The 25,627-nt window shown below is 41.9% G+C and overlaps 1 protein-coding gene across 2 annotated transcripts; it reads left to right on the top strand.

The window, feature by feature from the left end:
* The first annotated feature begins 967 nt into the window (after positions 1–967).
* PANK4 (pantothenate kinase 4 (inactive)) lies at positions 968–24,837 on the top strand. 2 transcript variants are annotated; one of them, XM_074161476.1, is made up of 19 exons: positions 968–1,121; positions 4,368–4,450; positions 5,299–5,507; positions 7,615–7,798; positions 7,908–8,000; positions 9,484–9,637; positions 10,541–10,722; positions 12,276–12,357; positions 13,516–13,616; positions 15,548–15,703; positions 16,430–16,542; positions 17,058–17,145; positions 19,048–19,199; positions 20,758–20,813; positions 21,443–21,492; positions 22,372–22,479; positions 22,864–22,964; positions 23,463–23,531; positions 24,055–24,837. In XM_074161476.1, the coding sequence occupies exons 1-19, from the start codon at positions 968–970 to the stop codon at positions 24,266–24,268; spliced, it is 2,349 nt and encodes a 782-aa protein (XP_074017577.1). In that variant the 3' UTR covers positions 24,269–24,837. The 2 variants fall into 2 exon arrangements, with proteins under 2 accessions (XP_074017577.1, XP_074017578.1); XM_074161477.1 differs by having other exon boundaries at positions 982–1,121; positions 22,375–22,479; positions 24,055–24,583.
* Positions 24,838–25,627: the final 790 nt, after the last annotated feature.

Here is a 25,627-nt window from a genome sequence, read left to right as displayed (position 1 = left end):
GATGCTATGGCATGTTATGTGTAAGCTGCACCAATTGTATAACCTGTGCCAGAAGTTATTTTGAACTTCAGGAGCTGCAGAAATTTTTAACAGTACAAAAATAAATAAAAATCTAATTAATAAATCCAGCAAGTTATTCTTTCTTGAGTAGTTTGCATAGCTGATTTCCCTGTGGTCTCTGGGGTTATATGACACGAGACAAAGATTTCAGTAAAGCAAAGACATTCAGAATTGGTATTTAATTGACTCACCAGCTTTGTGTCCCTTCAGAACCCCTGCAATGCTGCTTTCCACATACACAGCTCCGGAATATCCAATCCTTGTGCTCTCACTGCAAGACAAAAATAGAGGCATTCCTAACCCACAAATTCTTTGGAAATTTAGAGCAGAGAGACTTTTCCAGGAAGGTCACAGCAAGGGTGAACACAGGAAAATTTATGCCTGACTGCCAAACATAGCAAATACTTTTAATAGATAAAGTTTGCCAAAGCCCTTCACATTTCACGTTCTTGTGGCGTGCACAGAATAGCCTGAAAAGTAGGGAATTTAAATGGGATTTTTTTGCCTAAGTGGGAGATATGTACAGCTGCTCCATCTGTATATATATGTATGTATATGTATATATATACACGTCAGGTAGAGTCATCACCGGGGATGCCAAAAGCAGCCCTGCCCTTGCCAGTCAGGTCCTGGGTGACTTTGGCAATGACACCCATCTCCAAACCGGGCTGTGACACTCGCCCCTTTGGGTGCGACACTCGCCTCTCCCCTGCCCCGGGGGTTATGACACTCCCCCCCCCCTCCCCCCGCCGGGTGTAACACTCGCCCCTTGGGCTGCGACACTCGCCCCGCCAGCAGGAGGGGCGGCGGCCTTCCCTGGCGCCCGCCTCAGCTCCCGCCTCATTCGCATAATCTATGCGCCCGGCCTTGTTAGTATGTAGATGTATGCGCATACATTTGCATACCGATGAGGCCAGGCGAGGAGTGGGGCGCGCTCAAAATGGCGGAGCGGGGCGGGCGCGGCAGCGGCGGTCACGGCAGTTTGGACAAGAGCATCACCCTCCCGCCTGACGAAATCTTCCGCAACCTGGAGAACGCCAAGCGCTTCGCCATAGACATCGGTAACCGGGCGGGGGCCGCGGGGAGAAGGCGGCGGCCGGCGGGGAGCGGGGGGGCCGCGGTGGAGGAACGGGGCGGTGGCTCTCGCCCGCTGAGGGGACTGGCGGGGCGGGCACCTGCCGGGCGCGGGGCACGCTGGGAAATGTAGTCCCTTGAGGCGCCTGGGCCGGCGTGGGGGGCTGCAACCGCACTACGGCTCCCGGCGGGCGCCGCGGCGGGTGGGCGGCGCGGGGCACGACGGGACGGAGAGTCTCGGCGCCCGGCAGCGTCCAGGCAGAGGCGGCGAGCGGCACTACAAGGCCCAGCGTGCCGTCCGCCCCGGCGGGAAGCGGGCTAGGGACGGCCTGGGGCTGTCCTTGGCGGCCGAGGGGGCAGCGGCGGCCGGCCGAGGGGGAACGGGGCCCGCGCCCCCCGCGGCAAGGCCTGGTGGCCGCAGTATGATGTGCCGGTTGCTCTAGGCCCGACTGAGGGGCAGCGCTGCGGTTTCCCCCCGCGACTGACCCTCATACCTGGCCGCGGCGAGCAGGGCACTGCGTGGGCCCCTCCATGCTCCTGAGACGGGCCTTGAAGAAAAACGGAAGAGTGGGGAAAGCTGCCGTCCCCCCTGCCCGGGTGGCTGCAGAAACGAGTGCGTTTGGCATGGGCTGGGGGCCTGTAGCAGTAGCTCACTGCCCTTGCTTCCTCAGCCACCCCCAGAAACACCCTATGTCCTGTGCGTAAGCCTGACAACATAACATTTCTGGGTTTGCAACAGCCTGCACCAAGGGACAGATAGAGTAATGCACATCAATGTGACACCTGAGCACCACAGCAGGGAATGGTGCTGGTGTGGGCAGCCGTGCAGGGACACAGCTGAGCTGGGCCTGTTAAAAATAGTTTCACCTGTGCAGGGATTAGCATTCTTTCTGTGGAGTTCTGGAAAACCAGAAGCACCAGTTCACCCATTTTGCTTCTGTTTTGCAGTCGCTAGGTCAGTGGAACTATTTAGTAGGGAAGACACAAGTGTTCTTCAGCCACAATACCATGGTGCAAGCCTCCGTTAGTCCTCTGGGTAACACTGCTCTGGGTGGTGTAGACTTACTGTGTAATGGGAAGAATATATGCATATGATATACAATCTTGTCATATCATAAGTCTACCAAACTCCTTCAGAAGCTACTTTTTTCATGCCTGTTAAAATAACAGCTGGAATTGGTCCTTTCTGTGGGTCAGAGTGGAATTAGAATTGTGGGATTAGTTATAAAGCCTTGTTGCATGTCTCAGCTGGTGCTCTGGATGGATTTAAGCCTTTAAAAACTGGGAGAGGAAGGGGAGAATGGATAAATGGTATGTAAACCTCCGCTTTATCTGGTGATAAATTAATTGCTGGAGCGCCTGTGTCATTATCAGTGTTGTAAAAACAGTATGACATTCCAACACAAGCTTTATGATTCCTCTACTAAGAAGTCTGGAAGGAAACTTTTCCTCATAATATAGAGCTACGGAGTTTGGTTTTTAAGAAAACAAAAGCTAAGAAAAACCTCACCGAGCCAGCAGAGCAGAGTAGAGTTTGGATTTTGTTTACAAGAAACTTGAAAGCATTGGCTAGTACACTGAAATAAGATCTGAGGTCAGGAAAGCTTTATTGCTTTTGTTACTATAAGTGTCTGTCAGTGATCACTCTAAGTTGACCTCACTTGAATTTTACTGGAGAAAGCTACCTATTTTTCACCTACAGATAACAGGAAAATTTTCCTGTTTATTTGAGCACTATTGAAGAGATGAGAGTACTGTTATGAAGGCAAAGCTATAAGCACTAGCTGATTATTTTTCACCTGCCCATGCTGCACTTCTTGATTACACTTGTTTATAAGGCAGGGCGTAGGGCCACTGAATTTAGCCCTCATAATTACTTCCTGTCTTGTGCACAGGATGTTCTAGGAGATGCATGGTAAACTTGCTGAAGGGGGTGACATGCCAAATCTTTGGCAAGAGGCAAGTAGTGCCTGCAGCCTTAAATTCAAGTACATGTTAGGCCTGCAGCAGTGGGAGATACGGACCACCTCACTGCCTTGTGGTCCTGTTCCAAGAGCACAGAGGCAAAGTTAGAACTGACTTTCTGTACAGATAAGGGTGGTTATGGGCTGCAGCCCAGGGTACTTTTTTTTTTTTTTTTTTTTTTTTTTTTTTTTACACACAGTTAAAATTAAGGGGTTTTCTCCAATAGCCAAAGCAGCTTAGAGGTTTATGAAGCAAACTGATACCTTAATCGGATCCTGATACCCAGGAGTAGTTGAAGAGGCATTTTTCTTTCTGAAGGGGGAAAAAAAATTTAAAAGCTTGTTTTAACAAAAATAAGCAGACTTTGGCAACCTCCTACTTTCAGGCTCAAATATCTACTTAATTTCAAGATACCAGAGGTATCAGAAACACTAGCGGGTACTGTTTTGTCCCAAGGAAAATCAGTTTGTGAAGTTATTCAGTGTAACTTCATAAATTTTCTTTTGCAGGTTGGATGCAAAGATAGGGCAAGTGATTAAGTTCTATTTCAAGATGAGAGTGGGAAGTTTTATTGTCTTGATGTAAGCAGACCCAAGGCTTGAAGAGAAGAGGGTGATGGGGCGGGTCTGCTCGGACTTGCATATCACTATGGCAATATCACTAACTGCTATGTTTGAGGAACATCATTCTCAGTGTTCTTTACCCCAAAGCCAAGAATAATCTTGCAAAGTAGTTGTTATTCAGTACATAAAGTCATCTTCTAACCAGCTATGAATTTTTAGCTTGTCCTTGGAAGTAGGTTAGGAATATTTACTTAAGTGTTTCTGATGAAACACTTTAATTGTGCATAAGGCATGCATTGCTCAATTGTGGAAAAACTATTTATAAAATCTTCTTATAAGCAGCAGATTTGGGGGTTTCTATAAAGAGTTTTCAAACAAGATAAATGATATATGTGCTAGCCTAGCCAATTAAGAACTTCTACTTATTTCTGCTCATCTGCAGTCATCCCCATATCAGTTGGGCATAAGTTCAATTTGTGGAGCTTCTCCCCCTCAGTAGCGCGTTTGGAGTTAACTGTGCCAAGTCAGTTTCCAGATACAGGTTCTTTGGCTCACTGCGTTACACATTTAGCTTAATTTTATCTGCCTTTAGCTGAGGAGATCTTAAAACCCAAGAACTCTCAGGTAAAGCATACATAAACATAAGTTATATTGTTTGTTCTAAGGTGAGGCATTAATCGTATCTTGCAATCTTTTTATTAAAAGGTGGTTCGTTAACCAAGTTGGCTTATTATTCAACTGTGCAGCACAAAGTGGCAAGAGTGAGATCCTTTGATCATTCTGGAAAGGTGAGAATTGTATCATAATCAGTTGCATGTAGTTAACTCCTAGGAGTGAAGTACCGGACTGGCTTCTCATAGCAGAATAGACATTTCATCTGAAACCCATCTAGTAACTTGTTCTTTATAAACGGTAACAAAGTTCTAGATAAAGTTATAAGCATGACATTCTGTAACGTCTGTTACTCTGAAGTTGTCTCAACTGAATTTATTTCAAACACACATTCTAGTATGCACTGACACTTCCAGCCACCCCTAAGCATTTGTACTGCAGCTCAGGTGAGTGTGTGGCTCCTGTTAATAACCCTTTGCTACATTCCAGGGGAAATTAGCTATTAGCACGTGTTTGGCAATTACTTTTGCTTTGCAAGCTTAATATAGCTCTAGATCTAAATTCACTTGATGGTACACCATACGTGTTTTCTTTACTGAAAGACTGATTGCCAGGGTTTCAGAGTTGTGCAGCCCATGCGCACGCAAACTCACGTTCCTTGCCTTCTTGGAAGTGCTTGAATTACCAGGTAGTGTTTGAAATAGTTATTATTTAGACAGGTAAGTATGGTACTTCTATAAAAACCCCATACTCCCATGTAAACATGCCTTTTCTCATACAGAGATATTTCATGCATGTCTAAAGCATGGGAGAATTGATTATATTCCCAGCTTAAGGAGTATTAAGATCTGTTGAAACTATAGTCTTCTTTGCAAGTGGCTTGGGAAATTATGTTTTTAATAGCATTAACATGGTTCCAAGGCAAAGGAAACACAGGTATTGATGTTCAGTAGTTTAGCATATAACCTTGTTTCTCGAGAAAGGAGTTTTAATAATCAGTGAGAAATTCTTTTCTCTTTTAAAGGACATTGAAAATGAACCTTTGTATGAAATATCAGTTCAGGAGGAGATTACAGCTCGACTTCACTTCATTAAATTTGAAAACACTTACATTGAAACCTGCTTAGATTTCATCAAAGACCATCTTGTCAACACAGAGACAAAAGTCATCAAAGCTACAGGTGGTGGTGCCTATAAATTCAAAGATCTTATTGAGAAGAAATTGGGGTTGAAGTAAGTGGAACTTTTTAAACTTACAGGACTGTGTTTCTTCTTTGACTAGATTTTAGCAGGCTAACTTTCTATTTTGCCCGTCTGCCCTCAAAAACCATCTATACTGCAAGAGTAAAGCAGTAGAATGTGTGCATGGGTCTTGGTCAGATGAGGCTGAATTGACTTGTTGCTGAACATAAGCTGCGAAAAGATAACTCTATCATTGACTGACACAGCAGAGGAGCGGGAATAGAGCCAGCAGACGCACAGGGTTCAGGAGGAAAACAGTGAGACGAGGAAAGCAGGGTATTATTGCAGCTTTTTTCTGTAAAGGATCTAACTTGCACCTACTCCATTTTTAAGTTAAATTAGTCTCTGTCATGATAATGGTTTTTACTTTTCACCTCACAACTGGAGACATTTTAGTGATGGGATCCTAGCTATCAGTGGTGTACTTTGGACATAGTGTTGAATTCTACTAGAATAGAGATTCAAATACACAAAGCCTACAGTGGTATATAAAATTAACTAGTATTTGAAATAAAGTAGTAAAATCATTACTAACAAGAATTTTAATTGAGACTGATCAGTTACTGTGATGAGGGGTGTTAAAGTGTGTCAGTCTTTCTGCTTAAAGTCTAAGGACGAAATCCACAAGACAACTTGATTATAAAAAGCAAAAACGTTGGCAAACACTTTTTTTTTCCCCAGATATACCTAATCTCTGTAGTTGCCCAGGTTCTCAAATTGGAATTCTAAAAGCTTCTAACGTTTTTCTGTGCTTGCTAAGAAGCAAGTAATTAATGCAAATAGTAACTTACTGCTCCAGCCTAAACTTTGTGCAGAAGCACAGGCTTGTGGGAGACTAAGGGGCAGTCTTATGAATTTACAGCATCATAAATTTACTACTCAAATATCTTTATCAAACACTATATACTAAAAAGCTGCTGTAAGCATAGATAAAGATATCATTAATTTACACCAATGTAAAACATTACCTAGTGTTTCCGGCAAGACCATCAAGACGCCTCTCAGGCTGCAATTCTGTGTAGCACACACTTCAGCCTCTGAGCTATTGTGCTCATCTTCTTTTATACTGCTTTTTCAAACAACTTTCTTCTTCTGGTGGGTAGGATTCTGTTGATTTTTTTTTTTTTTCAAAACAGCCGACACGAGTACCTTATTGGCTGTTCCTAAGGGTCAATTAAGCAAGACAAGGAGGCAATGCCCCCCTTTTCTCATGTGGTGCACCTGGGTTTTGTTTCTTTGGTTTTTATTTGGTAATTACATACTTAATTGCTATGCAAAAAGCAGCACCTTCTCCATCCTGACGCACGGAAAGCATGCTGTATTAATTGAGATATATATGATATTTCATGTAAGAAATGTAGCATATTTCATTTAAGAAACTTACCGTGAATCAGTAACAATACATAAGATACAGAAGTTTACAGAAGTCAGTATGTGTTAGCTGACTTAACTACATCATTCATCTTACCTAAGTTGTGTGTCATGTTCCCAGACTCCATACTGAGGGTAATGTCCTGTTGTGAATCCTATTACTCTTGTGAGAAGTCTTTTTTAACCTGTGTTTGGTTGTCCCAGTAGTAGGCTCCTTACAGTCACTTTAATCTGTCATAAAAAGTGCTGAAAATTTGAGGGGGGGGCTTTTTGGGGCGCTTTTTTTCCTTTATTGAGAAGGAAAGGGAAGAGCAACAGAAAATTATTCCATGTTAGGAAAGTTGTTTTGTTAGGGTAATCTCCAGATAAGTTTTCTCCTACTTTACTGCACAGGTGCAGGTATATTTGTGGTAGCACTGGGGCACTAAAGAGGCCGTGTAAACAAGCAAACAGGGGAGCATGACAGCATGATTAATGTAAGATTAAAGTTACCGTGTAACTACGGTCTAACTTCGGACTGTGAGTTCTGGCACGGAAAATGAGCATCGGAACACAGGCAGACATAGGTTTCGTGTTTTTAGAGATCTGGACTTTCGCCATGTAGGGGGTGTGTGTTACTGTCTCCTCTTTGTAAACTCTAAAAACTACTCTTATAAAAGCATACTTGCTTATCAATAGGACTGTGACATTTATGTAAGAGGGTTTTTTTTCTCCCCCTTGCCCTCAGAGTAGATAAAGAAGATGTAATGACCTGCCTAATTAAAGGATGCAACTTCGTACTGAGGAACATACCCCATGAAGTATTTGCATACCAGAAAGATTCAGATACAGAATTCCGGTTTCAGACTAACCACCCAAATGTTTTCCCTTATTTATTGGTGAATATTGGCTCTGGGGTTTCCATAGTGAAGGTAAGTGGTTGCTAAACTGTTTTATTGTAGAATTTGACAAAGGTGATCTGAAACTTCTTACTGCTTTAGATTTGTAGTTGTTTCTTCATCTGCCGTGTTTTATTGACAGGTAGAAACAGAAGACAAATTTGAATGGATTGGAGGGAGCTCAATTGGAGGTGGAACCTTCTGGGGACTTGGAGCTCTGCTCACAAAAACAAAGGTGTCGACTTGTCAGTTTTAAGGGGCATGGAATTAAATGAGATGCTAAGAGGAGGCTTGAAATGTTGGAACACCAAACTCTGAATAGGGAGAGAGAATTATTTTCAGTAATGTCTGTATGGGAAATCAGAAGTCCAACATTAGTATACTAGAAGATGAAAAAAATCATGTCTGTCTCTTGTTGTACCTTTTATTCTAAGACTTGCTGCACTTGTGCAGAGACAGGCAGTTCTGCAACGCTCAGGACCATTTTAATACTCTCCATTAGGTGCTTGTGGTCCCAGACTGTTAGATAACAAGGCTGAGTCCTTGACTTATGTTTCTGTTTTCAACACTTCTGATGCATAAAAGGAAGCTTCAAATTGAAAAAGATATTAGTAGAACATAGGGGCAAAAATTATAAGGTACTCATCGGTGGCAAAATGGTAATTGTACTTGAGACTCAAGGAGTTTGTCAACAAGGACAAATAATGTCTATAATGCAGAGAAGAGTCTCCTCAAAGTGGCCTGTTACTTTTCTTTACTCTTTTTCAACGTGAAATGCCTGCCTAGTTCCTGCAATATTATCTGCAGAAGAAAAGCAGAGCACCCAATTACTGCAAAATGTCCGGGACGAGAGAGGAGGAATCCTAACTCCCTTTGTTACACATGATGCTTTCCGGCGTTCATCACTTGAATCCCCGGTTGGTAATCTGCCAGAACAGGCCTGGTTTAGTACTGCTCTGCCCAACTCAGCTCTTAAATCATTCTGTTTTTTCCTCTCTCAAAGATCCCTGTGGCTTAAATAGGTGTCCCTAAATGTCAGCGGCGTAGAAAAAGCTAGAGTTACATGTGCACCAAGTAAGAAAATGTCAAAGGGAAGACCCATACTTGCAATATTTTATTTGATGCTTTTAAAAAAGAAATCTTAGAACATGACAGTGTCTGCTCTTAATTCTCTCTGATTTTGTAGAAGAAGAAAATAGGGTTAACAGACTCATAAAATATTGGTATAATGCAGATTGTGGGCAAGTTTAATGTCAGGGACATCAATGCATTTTGCAACAGTGAAGGCAGACTCAGTCTTTTTGGTTTTAAACATTTTTTTTCTTATGCCTCAAGAAGACATAGGTACTGTGTTTCTGACTTCATTCCAAGATTAAGAGATATGTGAGGCTTCTGACTATTTTATATGTGCCAACCCATTTCCAGTTTTCAGGGGAAATTCAACAAATTATTTGCAGATAATTACGGATAACTGAAGTGCATGGGTGTGCTTTTCATCATTAAAGGAGCTCCATTTAAGATCAGTCTGTCTGATAAGATACGGGCTCTGGATGAGTCCTCGTAATCAGAAATAATATATCTTTTGCTGACAGGGTTGGTTCTAAGACAAGCCAAAACCCCTGATTTTGGTCAGTAAAGATGCTGCAGAACTCTGGGTTTATGGGCAAGGTTGTCTGGCTTTTCAGGAAAGCCAGAGTAACTCTGCTTCTCATCCTCAGAAATTTGATGAACTGCTGCAGCTCGCTTCAAAGGGCCAGCACACAAACGTGGACATGCTGGTGAAAGATGTGTATGGAGGCGCCTACCAGACCCTGGGGCTGAGTGGGAATCTGATAGCCAGCAGCTTCGGGAAGTCTACTACAGCAGATAAAGGTATTGGTATATAGAAGATTGACCCAAGATTTGCTGTACAGTTAATACTTTATATTGCCTGTCAGCATGGATTTGCTGCTTGTGCCAGCATCCTGTAAATGCTTAAATGGGTGGAAAAATAGTTGCCAGATTCATCAGCGTAATTGTATCTTGCCTTACCCGTTTCCCAGTGTTATGCTGCTGGGCTGAGAGTGGACACACAGTGCTGCTTGAGGTGCTTCAGTTATTTGGAGTTGTTGTTTGAAACTACTGAGGAGAAGAAATACAACTGTCTCCTCTGGCCCTTGGGAATCTGATGTTTATAATGATCTAACAAATTGAGCTGGAAAATTATAACCAGTCCTTTTCATGATCTTGCCTACACAATATTTTATTGATTAAAAATACTACATAGTACTACTTTACAAGCAGGCATTCACATTTTCAGTTTGGGATTGTATGTGGGAAATATATGTGGCTTTCTTGGTCCAGAAAAGGACCCATGGCAGCGATTTACTATAATTTACAGTTTTAATTGCAGTATTACAGTAAAATGCTTGCAGTGGATCTTGGGTCAAGGTGGATGGATGAACCATCATCAATGGCTCCTAAAGAGAAGAACTGGGGTTCTCGCCTTTTGCTGTTGGCCTTTCAAGCAGGTTTCTTTCCAGCAGTATTTCACAGAGGCTTAGTGGTTTTTTCATGGTATCTTCGGTCAAATACATACTCCTTAGTTGTTTTAAGTACTTTATAAAAGATTTTTGGCTGAGGGAGCACCTTTCTTCTACACACATAAAGAGACTAGTCAAACTCCTTTCTTTTTTTTGTTTTTCCTCCAGCTGTAGGCTATCTGTTAGAAAAGTACAATCCATTTGAGCATTCTTCAGCTGTGGTTAACTTGGTTTACTATTTCTTTCCTTTAAGAATTCTCCAAAGAAGATATGGCAAAAAGTTTACTACATATGATCAGCAATGACATCGGTCAGCTCGCCTGCCTCTATGCCAAACTCCATAACTTAGATAAAATCTATTTTGGAGGATTCTTTATTCGGGGTCACCCTGTTACCATGCGCACAATAACCTACAGTATCAACTTCTTCTCCAAGGTAATGAAAACAGAGATTTTCCTAATAGCAAAGTGACGTGTTTAGTTACCTTTCTAGGTTGTTGGGAGACTTGACTTTGTGTGCATATTAATTTATTAAGCTCAGAGGGCTGCTGTTTAGGTAGGTAAGGCAGGGCTATAAACATCTATTGTGGGAGGGGTAAAATAAATGCGAGTTGCCTGGGAGTTCTGTCTGGCTTCTCTTTCTCTCTCCCTCCCTCTCTCTCTTTGTTATTTTTTTGATTGACAGTCTGTCTTGTAGCTGCCAAATAATGAGTTTTCACTATTTTCTTAGATAGCTACCATTGTTATTCAATTTCTCTTGCTGACTTGCATCTATTTCTTTTCACCCCCTAGGCTGTGCAGTGTGGGATTGTCCTACTGAGATAGTTAGCAGTTAGTGTCAGTGGGGTTTTTTGTTGTTCGCTTGTTCAAAAAAGAAAAAAAAGAAAAAAACCAACCCCCAAAAAACCCAACCAAGCTGTAGTTCTTTCCAGCTTTTGAAGCTGTGAAAAATATTGAAGATGAAGATTTTTCACTAGAAAAACTGTCAAGTCCAAAAGCTTACTTAATGGTTGTTACAGGTAGATTAGTTCTTGCACATATGCAATTTTATAGATGACACGATTTTTTTTCCCTGGTCTCTGCTTCAAGCAAGAGACTCCTGTATATATACTACTTTATTTTCCCCTTTTATTTCACCATGGCAGTCACCTTCTGTAAAACTTTGTTTGGTTTTCTTAAAACTGTTGCAAAACTACAGCTTTAGATTTTTGTAAGAATAGTTCTATGGGTGATTCAAATCCAAATCTCACTATAAATTATACGAACTGTAGCTGATCTTTTCCTGTAGCTGACAGTGTTACGTGTCCTTCCAGCCGCCGCTGCAGCCGTAGCTGATTTTCCTGCTGAGGAAGCGGTGTCTCACCTGGCCCTGCCTGGGGAAACCAAGGGACCCTGCTGCTAGGACACAGGGTGGTTGTATTCTCCCTAGCATTCCCATATTATATTAACAATTAAAATAACTCATTTGAGGGGGGAAATGCTTGTCTATGGGTAATATACAGTGTCTGTATGATGTTGAACATCAAAAAGCAATTTAATGAAATAAAGCTAATGAGCAATGTCTTGAATGCACTGGTGCCCAGTGGCACACACTTGGGTTGATGACCTGGCAATGAGATGACCTTATTTTTTCAGCCAGTTCAAGCAAGAGGAGTTGAATATTCATGGAATGATGCACTGGTCTTTTCCAGTGGAGGTGCTGCCTTCCCTCTGCTTCAGTGGTTGTGCAGCCTTAGAATACACACCACTTCTGCATGTATTTTTTTTTCCCCAGCTGTTTAATAATTGTGGAATGATGTATGTAAGCAGTTCCGCCTGGGATTGTGTTTCAGAAGCACCGTTAAAGTTACTGAATGTGTTAGAATGTAGCACAAATTTATATTACCATCTTCTAGTTGTTTCTATTAAATTAAAGTGTAAAACTAGTGACAAAGAAGTACCTGTTAGCCATCAGGGACCATCCAATTGCAATGTTTCATATTGTGGCAGGGAGAGGTTCAGGCATTGTTCCTGAGACATGAAGGCTACCTGGGAGCCATTGGGGCATTTTTAAAAGGAGCTGAACAAGACAGTAAGTACAGCACTGCTCTGTTCTGTATATGCCGTGTTCTCAAATGTCAGTGTAATGTCCAAGTTTCTCTTAAGAGGCTGCATGTAAGTTATTGCCTAGATAAACACGTTTGGCACTAATAAACACAGATGCTGGGCTTTGGATTTATATGTTCTGGCAGGGACATCCTAATTTCTCGCTGTTTTTCCTGCTTGCCTTTGAGATAGCAGCAGGATTTGGATTTTCTCTTTTCTGCATTTCTGCAAAGAGCAGTCATGACTCTAAATCAAATTGGGGAAATGTGGTTTCTGAGAACTTTCCCCCTCTTTAAGAGGCAGCTTCTGAATTCAGTTTACGTACTGAAGACGACCAGCACCTCAAAACTGTGTTTGTTTGAAAAAGTGAAAAGCCTCACAGATGTTAATGAAAGATGAGCCACTTTTGTCCAGCATTCTTTGGGTATAGGCTGCTTTGGTTGAATTCTGCCAATTTTATGTTCTTTTTTTTCTTGTTGATGTACTAGCAAGCCATTGAGTGTATTAGTTATAGCAGAACAGATAGTGAGGTTTCTAATGGTATTTAGTTTTAGTAAGTATCAAATATACCTCAGAACAACGGATAGGGAATTCTTTTTATACCTATTTTATAGCTATGGGCAAGGAACCAGCTACTGAGGAATTAAAGATGTTGCTTCTGCAGCACGTACTGCAGAATCTGAACTGGATTCAGCTTTTTCTCAAATAAAAAAGAATTCTAGAAATACCTTTAGTGTTTATATGAAATTTACATTGTGCTTTGCGGGTTTTATAATTACCTTTTGTTAATAATGGGTCTAGATTTAGAAATCAGACATTAACTCTATGATCAGTGATAGTGCTTTGAAGACATGCTGGTTATAGCCCTTAAAGACAAGGAAAGGGAGTAAAAAAAAAAGAATTTTAGAACTTTAATTGTGTTATGTCTCATTCAGATTGAAGCTCTCTAGAGCTAAGTAATTCACTGAGCGTTAAAACGTTTCTTTTGGGGGTTAGAGGGAAAAATTATTTTTATAAAGAGAAGGGAAAATGGCATTTGTAGTGAAGCAGCTTCTCTGAAGGGATGCTGACTCTAGACTCACTCATGGGAGTACTTTCAGTTTTATTTTCAGATTATGTGTGTCTCTGTCTTTCTCTTTTCTAGATCCAAACCAGTATAGCTGGGGAGAGAATTACGCTGGGAGTTCTGGTCTCATGAGCACATCACCCGAAGTTTACCCTATGCAGAGAACACGGAGTGGTACAGTATGTGGTTGTCTTTTCTAGATCTAAGTGCCTTTTCTTAGTGACGGTGATTAGAAAATTTATGATTATTCTCAAGGTATTTGCTGCTTGCCCCTGGGACTCCTCCTTAGCAAATGAAGTGGCTAATACAGTGTCTTGTGTCACGTGTGATGTCGTCTTGTGTGATGGTTTGATGTCGTGTCTCATAAAAACAGATTGTGGCTGCTACTTTGTCTTATTCTCCCTCACCAAAGCTGGGGGGGGAACACTGATCTCTGATCCTTTCTCTGAAGTAGATGAATTTTGCTACAGTTGAAATATTGTGCTTCAGAATTTTTGAATCTTGATGTTCCGCTGTCTTTAAGCAGCGTTTATTTACTTCCTATGAGAAGAGAAAGATATAATTGGACAGAAGAGCATCAGCCCAGTCATCTCTTAAATACACTGACAATACAGTCATTGCGATTTCGCAGTGAAACGGGCATACAGTAAGGAATCAGAAACTACATTAAGGTTCTTAAAATATTCTGATATTGAATCTATTGAAGTGCTTTTGAAAAGAAGCTAGAATAGTGGAGCTCATTGTGGCTTACTGTCTTTTACTGGGCCGCGTGTCAGTTTTTCATGTTAAGTGGTTTGTTTTTGTGTTTTTTTTTTTTTTCATTTCCTCCATCATTGATTTATCTCCTCCCGTTTTTCAGGAATTAGTTTTCTATAATTGTGGTAGGGTGGGGGGGGAGGAGCAGGGCTTGCCTTTGGTTAGTTTTTTCTGTTGGTTGCTGGGCTTTTTTGGGCCTGAAGTTGAGGTGCAGAACTCTCCTGAATGGTTCCCCAGACCAAGCCTTAATTTAAGTCCACTCTGAGCTGCAGATGATGGATTTTGTGGGTTGTGCGTATATATATTAAAAAATATATCTAATTTTAAGCTCCACCGTAATGAAATTATTGTAATGAAATTGTGGATTACAAGTATGACCAAAAAATAACAACATAATCCTTCTTAATTATAAAATATGTAGTTAAAAAAAGTATTTATGCAGATGTAATGCTGCTCTTTTGTCAAGCCTTTAATCTGTGAAAAGATACTTTTTTTTTTTCAAGCTGGCAGTGGTATAGGAGTCTCAAACCAGCTGTAACGTACTGTCCGCGGTTTTTCCATTTTGAATTCCTCTGTTGCTTGGCACTCACTTTGGTCACATCAAATGAAATCTCTTTGCAACAATCGTAGTTCAGAAACGTCCGCTCTTCAGCAGTGAAATTAATCCTGAAGACAATCTTTCTATAGCAACCGCTGTAGTTTACGTACACAAAGTCTTGTTACGTTCTGGGCTTTAATCTTAGTACTTTGTCCGAACATTTCTAGCCCATGCCGTGTTCGCAAACATAATGCAATTAGATAGTTGTATAAAATAAAGATAAATATACACAGGTTTTTTTAGAGGCAAGAAATAAGGCACACTTCACATACAGAGCTGTGTAACTATACCTCTTTCACATGAACTAAATATCTAGCCTTAGAAATTTAGTCCCCAGCACCGTTTTCACAAAGCGTAAGGAAAAGTTTTGGAGACTTGATCAGGATTGTAAAAGGAAGTTGTAAAGCAGCGTAGCAACGTTCATGTACAAATAAGCTTTGTGCTCCTGTCTGAACCTGAAAGCCTGGCAGATTTGACAGTACTGGGGAGGAAGGGAAGGAAAATCATAAAATAAGAGGGCCTGTAGTAAGTTTCTAACATGAATCTTGATAATCTCTGTTGATAGGGTGGGCATGGATAAATAGTCCGTGCAGGGGAGTGGATTGTTTACGATGGCATACACTCTAATTTGTTAGTCTTAACTGTGGATGGAGTTCTGTAGCCCTTGTACTAGTTTAATTTGTTATGAATCGATTTCTGAGTAAGTTCTAGTAAATCTCTTTCTAGTAAATTCTAGTAAATTCTCTTTTCATCTAGTTTGACATGCTGGAAATGGATAGGCTGGAGAGACCCCTGGTTAACCTGCCACTGCTGAAAGACCCCTCCACCTATATTCCAGACACCGTTGACCTCACAGACGATGCCATGGCCAGGAAATACTGGCTGACCTGCTTCGAGGAGGCACTGGATGGGGTAAGTGTCACAAAACAGTTACATGTATGAATGATGCAAATATTTAGCAAATAAATGTTCTGCAGACCAACCTTTTTCCCCCTGCAAAATAGACCTGCTGTGTCAGACCTGTTGTGTGACTTACAGCCACTTTCACGTTCAAAGAGCATGATTTAATCAGACATGAGTTATTTTTCTGCACTGTGAAGCTATTCAATCAGCACACGCTAGTACTTAAGAACTATATATACTTCATAAGCAAGTCCAAATCAGAAAGTTCACGAGCGTGTGTCAGGAGGAAAAGGGCTGGGAAGAACACAGTGGCAGCACAGTGACTTGAGCTTATTGTAGTAAAGAAAAAAGAACACAGGGGCTTGATGTGGACTTTCTGCCTGTATCTCCTTTTTTGTGTATGTGTGAATGTGTTTGCTATTTTATTCCCCTATTTATAAAAGTAGTATGCCCCCTATTTATAAGTAGTTAGAACTAACTTGTGTTTAACCTCTGAAAGTACAGTCTTGCAAAATAAACTTTAAATCTTTTGGGGAGAAAGGAGGAACTTAAAATGATTCTTTGGTGGTTGGAATAAAGGAAAACTGGAAGACACTGTGTGGGAGGGACTAAATTGTACACTGTCACTGAACAGTGTGGCAGATGGAGGGGTTATTTTTGAGACTGAACTTCAGATCAGTCACTTGGAGGAAGAATTCATTTGGTAACTTCAGTTTCGCCTCATTTCTCTACCAGGTGGCAAAGCGAGCGGCAGCCAGTCAGCCTGACTCTGTCGATGCACTAGAGAGAGCTGAAAAGTTCCGACAGAAATACTGGAATAAGCTCCAGACGCTGAGGCAGCAGCCTTTGTAAGTGTCTTTATTTTGCCTCTTTCAACACTTGCTGCTTCTGTGAGCAGAGCAAATCAAAAGCAGACTAAAAACTAAATAAAAGCTAATTAAGTTATGAAGCAGAGCGAACTGTAAAGCTAAGGTGGCTGAAGGCTGTAGCAAGTTGATGTGCCAAACATCAGGTTCTCTGCACAGAAGATTCGGATCTCATATATTGGAATGTAATGGAAAAATTCTACCTGGACAGAAAATTTATAACTTAAAAATTGTTACGTGATTATTATTAAATGACCATTATTGAGTGGTAGCATATTAATTCAAGTACCTAACTTTTCTCTGAACATTTTCATCTGTGTATTTAAATAAACTTTATAGTAGATTTACCACTTAGAAACGGCGTTTAGCACACACGGCATGTAAAGACTTATAGCTGAAGTGGTTGTGTGCTGTGACTTATGGAGGAAACAGGAAAAAGTAACTTTTTTCTGTTTGAAGTAGTTGATCTCTTTTCCCCCCCTTCTCCCTTTCTAAAGCGCGTATGGTACCTTAACAGTTAGAAGCCTGTTGGATACAAGGGAACACTGTTTAAACGAGTTCAATTTCCCAGATCCCTATTCAAAGGTAAGTTGTTCCTGCTTTACAGGGTGGACAACATGTAAGTTGAAGACACTTTTTCCATACTCTGAAACTGTGTATAAGTGATGGCTGATAGGGGAGAGACGAGTAACCGGCTGCCTTGTGGCACTTGTCACCAGCTGATAGTTGTCACTGGGGAGAAACAGCAATGGGTAATGGGGAAGCCTTTGACCTCTAACATGCTCATGGTGGGGGTAATGATAACTAAAAGTATCACCAGCTTCATGTGTCTGATGGTGCCGAGAAGGGAATTGACGGTGTCAGTCCCATTCCCGACGAGCGTACAGTGGCTGCCAGCAGCTACTGCTGTAACTTGCTTCTTCAGGGAGGAGGCGCTTCCTTCAGTTCAGAGCTGAGGGAGCTGGTGGAGAAGCCTGTGCTTCTGGTTGTGGAGAACCTCACGAAGCACCCGAGAAGTTCAGTTTTGAGGACAGAGAATTTATTTCCCTTTATACTAAGGCTACTATTGCAGTCTGGCAGGAATTTTTCTGTTTTTTTCTCATAATTCTCATAATTCTCTTCATTTTCAAGTTTAAAGTTGTGTGTATCTATGTAAGTACTTTCCAATCAATATGTAAATTGGCAGACAGTTGTAAAAGACACTTGGCACTGTTAACTGATCTACACGGTAACAATCAGCTCTGTGTAAAAGTCACCAATGCTGTGAACTCACATTTCTGTAGTCCTTTATCTACCTTCAGGTGCATTTTCTTTTCTTTCCTCCCCGCCCAGAGGAAAGAAAAGGAAGGGGTGGGTGGGTTCATAAACAGATTATCATCCTCCCCCACCTCATCGTGTCCAAAAAAGGCCTGGGAAAAAAACCCACCCCTTTCACACATTCCCTTAGTTGCTGAGGCAGCCTGTGCTTAAACCCAACCCTGCGGCTTTCCTGCACCTTGTCTCTGGATTAATTTACTGCTGGGCTGGAAAAGGATTCTGCATTACTTCTGTAATGTTTGAGATAATCTGCAGAGTTGGGCTGGAGTGTGTACAAATGCATTGCCTCTAGCTCTTCAAAATACCTGTGGCCATTGGGCAGTTCTTTACTCTTTGTATTTTATTCCGAAACTTAATATGGTTGGGGGAGAGGACATTTCTCACCAATAGCTTTCTGTGGGTCCGATCCTCACCACCGGTCTGTGTGGCTGTATCAATAACAGCACTGCCAGTGGCTGGCTACAGACTTTTTTCTTACTGTTGATATATTTCTATAAAATCCATAGAAGGTTCTCCCTGCCTGTATTGTCAGATGTTACAGTCACTCTAAGAAAGAGGTAAAAAAAATACGTCAGATGGTTTTTACTTAGGTTTGCTTTTTGGCAATTCGGAGAAGATGCTGTCAAGAAAAGCTCTTGATGTAAAGGTGGTACCCACTATCGCTTTTAAATTTAAGATAACCAGCTACATAACACTGATCTCACTGGAGATATCACCAGAGCACAAATCCAAGAACTTCTGAGCATCTGGGATGATGAAACTCTTGATACAAAAATAAAACATCACCTTCTCCAGTGTTGGCAGAGCTGCCAGTGGTGCCTTCTCACAGGAACCACCTGGGCCTGAGGGATCCTGTTACTGCTAAAGCTTCTTGTGTGCATCCACTCTCCCATTCCCCAGTCTGCTCCAGATCTATTGTACCTCTGACTTACTAAGAAAAGTAATTCTTGGGCTACAGATCACATCCTAACACTAACAAAGCTTTTTATTAGAATCCCAGGAATTTTTTTTAATTGTTGATACAAAGCATGCTGATAACAGTAACTTGTTGGTCCATTAGAGGCCATGAACGTAGAGGAGAATGCTTGAACGTGGTCTGGGGACTGAGACAACCAATAATGGGTAAGAAATTTTTGTCTATAAATCCAACGTTTCATGTCTTTCTTACAGGTAAAGCAGAAAGAAAATGGCATAGCCTTAAAATGTTTTCAAAGCGTAATCGAATCTTTGGATTCATTAGGCTGGGAGGAGAGGCAGTTTGCTCTGGTGAAAGGACTTCTTGCGGGGAATGTCTTTGACTGGGGAGCAAAAGCGGTCTCAGAGTAGGTGTTAAATATTTTAAAAGCACCCTTTTAAGATACAGAATATCTGATTGTTCTTTTTTTATAAAAAAAAAAATAAAGATAAAGTGCACGAATCTAACTTTAATTGTAGATTGTATTTCACCTTAATCAAATGTTGGTTGTTTATTTACAAGCGTTGTGGTGGTGCGGGAGAGGTTACGTTTCCACCCTTGAAATGTGGCAGATGTGACTGTGAATGTTTGAATGAAGTCACAGAGCATTTACTATTGAGCCTGGCTGCTTTGCTTGTAGCGTTGGGATTTTGCTGCTTTGGGGGATGTGTTGTACAATGTTCCTAGAGCAGAAAACATGCTATTTTCCTGCAACCTCCAGTTGTCCTGGTATCACAGTATATACTCAGTGGGCTGCAGGTGAGGTTGAGTGGTCTCTTGGTGGCTAAATGGTAATTATTTTTGATCAACACACATTTCTGTTACCATTTAGAGAGCTTTTTTCCTTACATCCTGTCAGCAGCCTTGAATTCATTTAAGGATATTAATGCCAACAGTCTTGAAATATTTCTGATTTTTCAATTCTACAACTTTATTTGTGTGGGGCTGATAATTGAGATCCTAGAATTGTCTGGGTTGGCAGGGACCTTTAAGATCATCTAGTCCAACCATCAACCTAACTCTGATAAAAAAAAACCAACAAAACAAAACAAAAAAACATGGAGAGGGAGGCTGGTTTACAGCTGCCGTTTAGCATTTCCCTTTCTGTGTCTTTGAGGAGTCTTCCCTCCTCTGATTAAATCAAACCCAGACCATTGAAAACAATGTGACTGAAGGCTCCACGGGCTTTCTTAGTCCGGTGCCACTTCTGGTGTTGCCCACACCCAGAGCTTGAAGGGACACCAGTCAGGGCAGTTAGTCTTTGTGTAGCCCTCCTTCTCTTTGAGGAGGGAACTGAGAAGTACAGACCGAGTCAAATGTCACTTAGTTCTAGATGTAGGGCCCTTGAGGAGACCTGGCTGGCAAGCGATGCCCACACGGGGTAAGATTTTAACTGACAGCTTAGAATCTCATGATGTAAATCCTCGTTGCCACCCAAGTGCTTGGGGCTACTTTACTCCACGTACAGCCAATAGCAGCAGCTTCTAAAACTTCTATCTGATTGTTTTAATTCCTTTTTTCCCCCCCATGGAGGTACAACTTTAAAAAACTTCTGTAGACCAATCTTCAAATTAGACTTTGTAAAGGACTGTTTTACCGTGCAGATATTTTAGATCATGGTGGCATTGTGTGGTGATCTGCAGACCCAAAGATGTATTTTTTTGCCCATAGTCTAGTGCCTGCAAACATTTGTGTATTGCTGAAGCTTTTTTCTTTGCATAAGAGCTCCAATTTAATGTACATCTGAGCCTTTTGTTTTTAGCATAAGCACAAAGTATCTGTTTCTCAGTCACTGGACCTTTCCACACTCCCCGTTACAACCAACGCAGTAAAATTGCTGACCACCTGCTAAAGAAATGTTTGAATTCTATTTCTGTGAGATGAAGGTGCTTAACCACGTACCCTTTATTTCTCTTCTGATGCAGCGTTCTGGAATCTGAGCCACAATTTGGATTTGAAGAAGCCAAGTCCAAACTACAAGGTATAGGGAGCTGTGTGGTGGTGGTTGGAGCTGGGCAGTGTGTGAGTGAGTGGAGGAGCGTGTGACCATGGTTTTTGGGGTGGTTCTGCCCAGACGACACAAACCCATGAGCACCCACCGGGGTCATCCAAAATACAGGCCGTGGGGTTTTGATGGGATGTTCCTGTTTATATTCCAAAGGAATTGAAATCTGAAAACCTCTCTCCTCAAGCAGAAGTCTTGGCCGCACAGATCACAGACTACTCAGAATATAGAGATAGAATATACAGAATATATCAGATACTCAGAATATCTTGCCCCGGCTGTTTTTCATACCTGCGCTAACCCTCTCAGGGAAACACTGTCCTGGGAGGCACACCACCAGCCATCCTGGGATGAGTCCTTACGACAGCCACCCTGCGTGACCTCATTGCTTTATTATGAAAATCCCATTTTAACACTGCTGTAATTGAGCTGTTCCCATAATTAAGAGCTCAGGAGCTCTTTGAATCTACACATCTAACATTCAAAACCTGAGCTCAAATGCTTTAACGCTTAAGCACCTGTAAAGAGACACATCCTGCTTCTCGTAACGTACAGAATTCCTGTTTGCCAAAGGAAATGCTAACACGGTTTTGTCTGTGACGCAGAACGGCCCTGGTTAGAAGATTCCTACAGTCAGTGGCTGGAGCGACTGAAGGTACAAACGCCGCGATTGTTACTAACCATTGAGCAATTAAATACATTAATCATAAAACCACCTTATTAATCTTGGTTTTTTAACAGAACTCTGTTCAGACAACTCAAAATAAATTCTGGTAACACAGTGCTAGTGATTCGGCAGCTTTACCATAAAGAAAGGAATAAAATAATTAGTCTGACACTTCATTACTTACCGAGCTTCGGAGCTGGATTCCTTCAGAAACAGCAGGATTTGGAACCAGCTGCTCCCGGAGCTGTTCCACGTAACCCCCTGTGTCCCCTCTTTATCGGGGCACTTATTTCTGTACAGCCCGAGCCAGAACTTTGAAAACTTGGACCCAAGCATAGCGTTTGGCTTGTTCCTCCATCTGAGCAGCCAGCCTAAAAATGGCTTTAATTTAGGAGCTTGCTGAAAGTAATTAACTTATCAATCAGCAAAGCTTTTTTTTTTTTTTTCCCTGTGTGATATCTATTAGTGTTTAATTAAGGTTAATTGGAAAGCTTTGGTTCCTTTGTGTAAATCTCTGTGTTGGAAATGACAGCCAAAAGGTTTGGTGTGAGGAGACTGTTGCAAATCATTAGGTGTTACATCTTAAAACAAAAGTATTGGCTCATCTTGTTCAATAGTGATAATTAAGGAACTTCAAGCACTGTCTTGACAATTTTTTATTAGGAATTAAGCATTGTTCACTACAAAAATTCTTCTGCTGGTATGAACTGGAGCGAACTAAGTTTCATAACACAAAGGGAACCAAAACAGCCGATCAGTTAAGGGTAGAAAATGTGGGGTCTTACAGAGAGTAACTGTAAATAACACAAACTGTTCATTGAAATGAATCCTCAACTCAATCCTGAACGCGTTGGTTTTCTCTTACAGGAGGGTCCCCCTCATAAATGTGCCTTAATTTTCGCAGATAACAGTGGAATAGACATAATTTTAGGCGTCTTTCCTTTTGTCAGAGAGCTCCTTTCTAGAGGGACAGAGGTAAGTGGGTTTCGTTGGGAATTCACTGTGTATTGGAGCTTTGGGAAGTGGTGGAAGGTTTGTTAACTGCCGACCAGCAGGACACCTAGCCAGGCCGGTGTGTAACATCTACATTGGGAATAATCCTGATCCCTGGAACTCCAAAGTCTATTTTTAAGTGGAGTGTGAAAGGCAGCAAAGCAACCGGCGCCTCTGTCAGCCCTAGTTCTGCTGAACGAGGGTCTGTAACATCCAAAAGACCTGAAATAGCTTGTTAACTGAGGGAAAATGAGGTTCCAGCCTTTCTCTTTGCATTCCCTCCTTGGTAAAATGAGTCAGGAGATGGTGATTTTTAAACAAGCAAGTGTGTGCATTAATGGTGACCTCTTGACATCTCTGCCACAGGTTATCCTGGCTTGTAACTCTGGCCCTGCCCTCAACGATGTCACCTACAGCGAATCCCTGATTGTCACCGAGCGGATAGCGGCCATGGACCCCGTCATTCAGTAAGCACGAAACTGCTCTTCCTTGCCTATCACACAGGAATAGAGGGAAAAGCAAGTCCCTTGTTACATACTTAGGTCATGTTTAACTGTGTTTATTACTGTCTGGAATCTGCAACCTGGAAGCAAGCTAAGGCAGATCATTTACTTTCATTAAAGTAAAAGAACCTTAGAAATCAGATCTTTTTTGAACATCCATAATTATATTTCTAGTCTGTGTTGTCCCTGATAAGCACTCAAGCTACTGAAACATGAATCTTCTGTGTTACAGAGAATAAAATACATGTATTTCAGATACAGTGTCCCCAGCAGAGGGCAGAGGGGTGACTAATAATCCCTTTGCTCAAGGAAACATTAAGTTTCCTGGTGAAGTCCTCACAGGAAAAGAAGCCTTTGCAGAGAATACTTAGATATTTGTTGTGTCTGGCTTCTCACCAGCTTTGTGTGACTCTGTTGAGGGAGCTGTTTAACTTTTGTCTTTTTTTTTTTTTTTTAAAAAAGATCTGCACTGAGGGAAGAGAAGCTGCTGTTGGTTCAGACGGGTTCCAGTTCGCCGTGTCTAGATCTAAGGTATATCGGCCAGTGCCCGTTGGTTACTTGTCTCCATCAGCTGCCGGACGTTCCGAGCCTCGGCTCTGGCAGAGCTCAGCCCCCCTTCCCCCTCGGGACTTACAGCCTTGTACCACTGAGCAAGCCTTGCTAGTCCTTGGACATTTATTTATCCTGTGTGCGTTCAGTGATGCCACAGGGTCTGTTCCGTGAGCGGCTTGCTTGTGGACGATGTAAAATCCTGCACAGGACCAAGAAATCCACTTGACTTTAGGAAGCGTTTTGTGTTGGTAACCTATTTAATTCGTTTCTCTATTGGAGACAGAACTTACCTGTTTTCTGGGAAATCACAATTCTGAATGCATTTAATGAAGCTCTTTAAACTATGTTTCAATCTCTCCTTTGATTTAAAGTGTTCCTGTTTATTGGCATCAGTAATTCCAGCTGAAATTCCATATCCCAGCCCATTTTATGTAAATGATAAAGCCCTGAGAAGAGCCTGTCTGTAGGGGCGAGTGTTTCTAACCCAGCCCTCTCGTTTCAGCCGCCTGGACAAAGGTTTGGCGGTGCTGGTCAGGGAGCGGAAGACAGACCTGGTTATCATCGAAGGCATGGGCCGCGCCATCCACACCAATTACTACGCGGCTTTGAAGTGCGAGAGCCTCAAACTCGCCGTCATCAAAAACTCCTGGCTCGCGGATCGTCTCGGGGGGAAGATCTTCAGTGTCATTTTTAAGTATGAAGTGCCGTGTAAATGATAAGGCTCCGGTCGGCGGGTGAACAGGAGCAGCAGAATGGACTTGCACTAGTTTTACTTTAACTGTAAAGAATGTATTTTTATTACAACAGGGAAAAGAGTTCACAGGAAATTCCGTATTTATATTGTGCTTTTGTGACTTAAAAAAGCAACAATATGATTCACTCTATAGTATACACACTCAAATATATATATGTATATCACTCATTGTTTATTTTGGTAAGTGTTTATTTTAATGCTGCAGTATTTGTGATGAAAAGACTTTATTTTTTTGTTCTGTGAGACATTCATATAGAAATATATTTAAATGTCAATGAAACCTTTTTTTATACATCTCTGCCTACTCTGCCACCAATGACACGGCACACACCAAATAGTTTTTAAGAAGTGCTGCGTGAACCTGACGTTGCATTTCCCAGGTCGGCTTTTAGACTTACCCACAGTGTTTCCTGCTCTGTGCAGTTAATTTGATTGAATCCACCTTCTGACCTCCCAACCGGTGCTTACGCTGTACTGAAACCAGAACCCTCCTGCTCTGAGCCTGCACGGCACTAATTTACCAACAGCTGGAAGAACTCCTGACTCATTGCTTTCACTCTTTTCTTGTTAACGCTGGGGTGGGAGGGGAATTCCACAGTTACACTAAATTAATCGGCAGTAGCTGGAAGCTGAGTCTGACCACATTGCTCCTAAAGTGAAGGTGTAGTGGTCTATTGAGGAACACCCAGCTCCATTTCTGTCAGAGGCACCTTAGTTTCTGTTGCCTTCAGTTATTTAATGCTGGAACTGCTAAGAATTAGTCTCTTACTTCACGCAGTGCAGTTAAAGCCGTTTCCCAGTAACTGAATTTGCACTTTTTTGCCCTCCATCAGCTGTGCAGTACATAAATGGAGTAATTTAACCATGAATTTGCAAACCAACATGTGCACGCATCAGTCATTCCAGCTCTGAAATGAAAAACAGCTTAATTAGGAAACTATTTAATATGCAGCTGAGAGAAGCGTTCCCCATGAATTTCAGAGATTCTTCTCTGCGAGCCAGAGAGCAGCGGGAAGTGCCCCTCACTCGATGCCTCACCCTTCCCTGGTGAACCTGCCTTTGTTTTAATTGAGCGATACCAAACTTGCTGCTCTGGTACTGATGGATTTCAACCGTCAGGCTTCTTCCTAAGTACTGCTTGATCAGGTTCCCGAAAACACCCTCTCCAGCTAAAGAGGGAAAGTGATCTGTGATGGGACACTGGCAAAGGACAAGGTCGTGACTTGCATTGCCCAAGTCTGGTCCCTTACTTGCCTGGTCTCACTTTCTGCAGAGAACACAGTTAAATCCTGCATTTTTAGGGTTTATGGAGCAGTTCTGT

Source organism: Numenius arquata, chromosome 20 (genome assembly GCF_964106895.1).
Source record: "Numenius arquata chromosome 20, bNumArq3.hap1.1, whole genome shotgun sequence".
Lineage (NCBI taxonomy): Eukaryota > Metazoa > Chordata > Aves > Charadriiformes > Scolopacidae > Numenius > Numenius arquata.
Note: the sequence above shows the minus strand (reverse complement) of the source record. Positions and strands in the feature narration are given on the sequence as shown.

Bases quoted from the DNA above. Each gene is read 5' to 3' on its own strand.
- PANK4 (XM_074161476.1), top strand. From the start codon at position 968: ATGAGGCCAGGCGAGGAGTGGGGCGCGCTCAAAATGGCGGAGCGGGGC. The intron at 1,122-4,367 runs GTAACCGGGCGG...TTTTATTAAAAG, and splicing joins GCGCTTCGCCATAGACATCG to GTGGTTCGTTAACCAAGTTG. The intron at 10,723-12,275 runs GTAATGAAAACA...ATATTGTGGCAG, and splicing joins GTATCAACTTCTTCTCCAAG to GGAGAGGTTCAGGCATTGTT.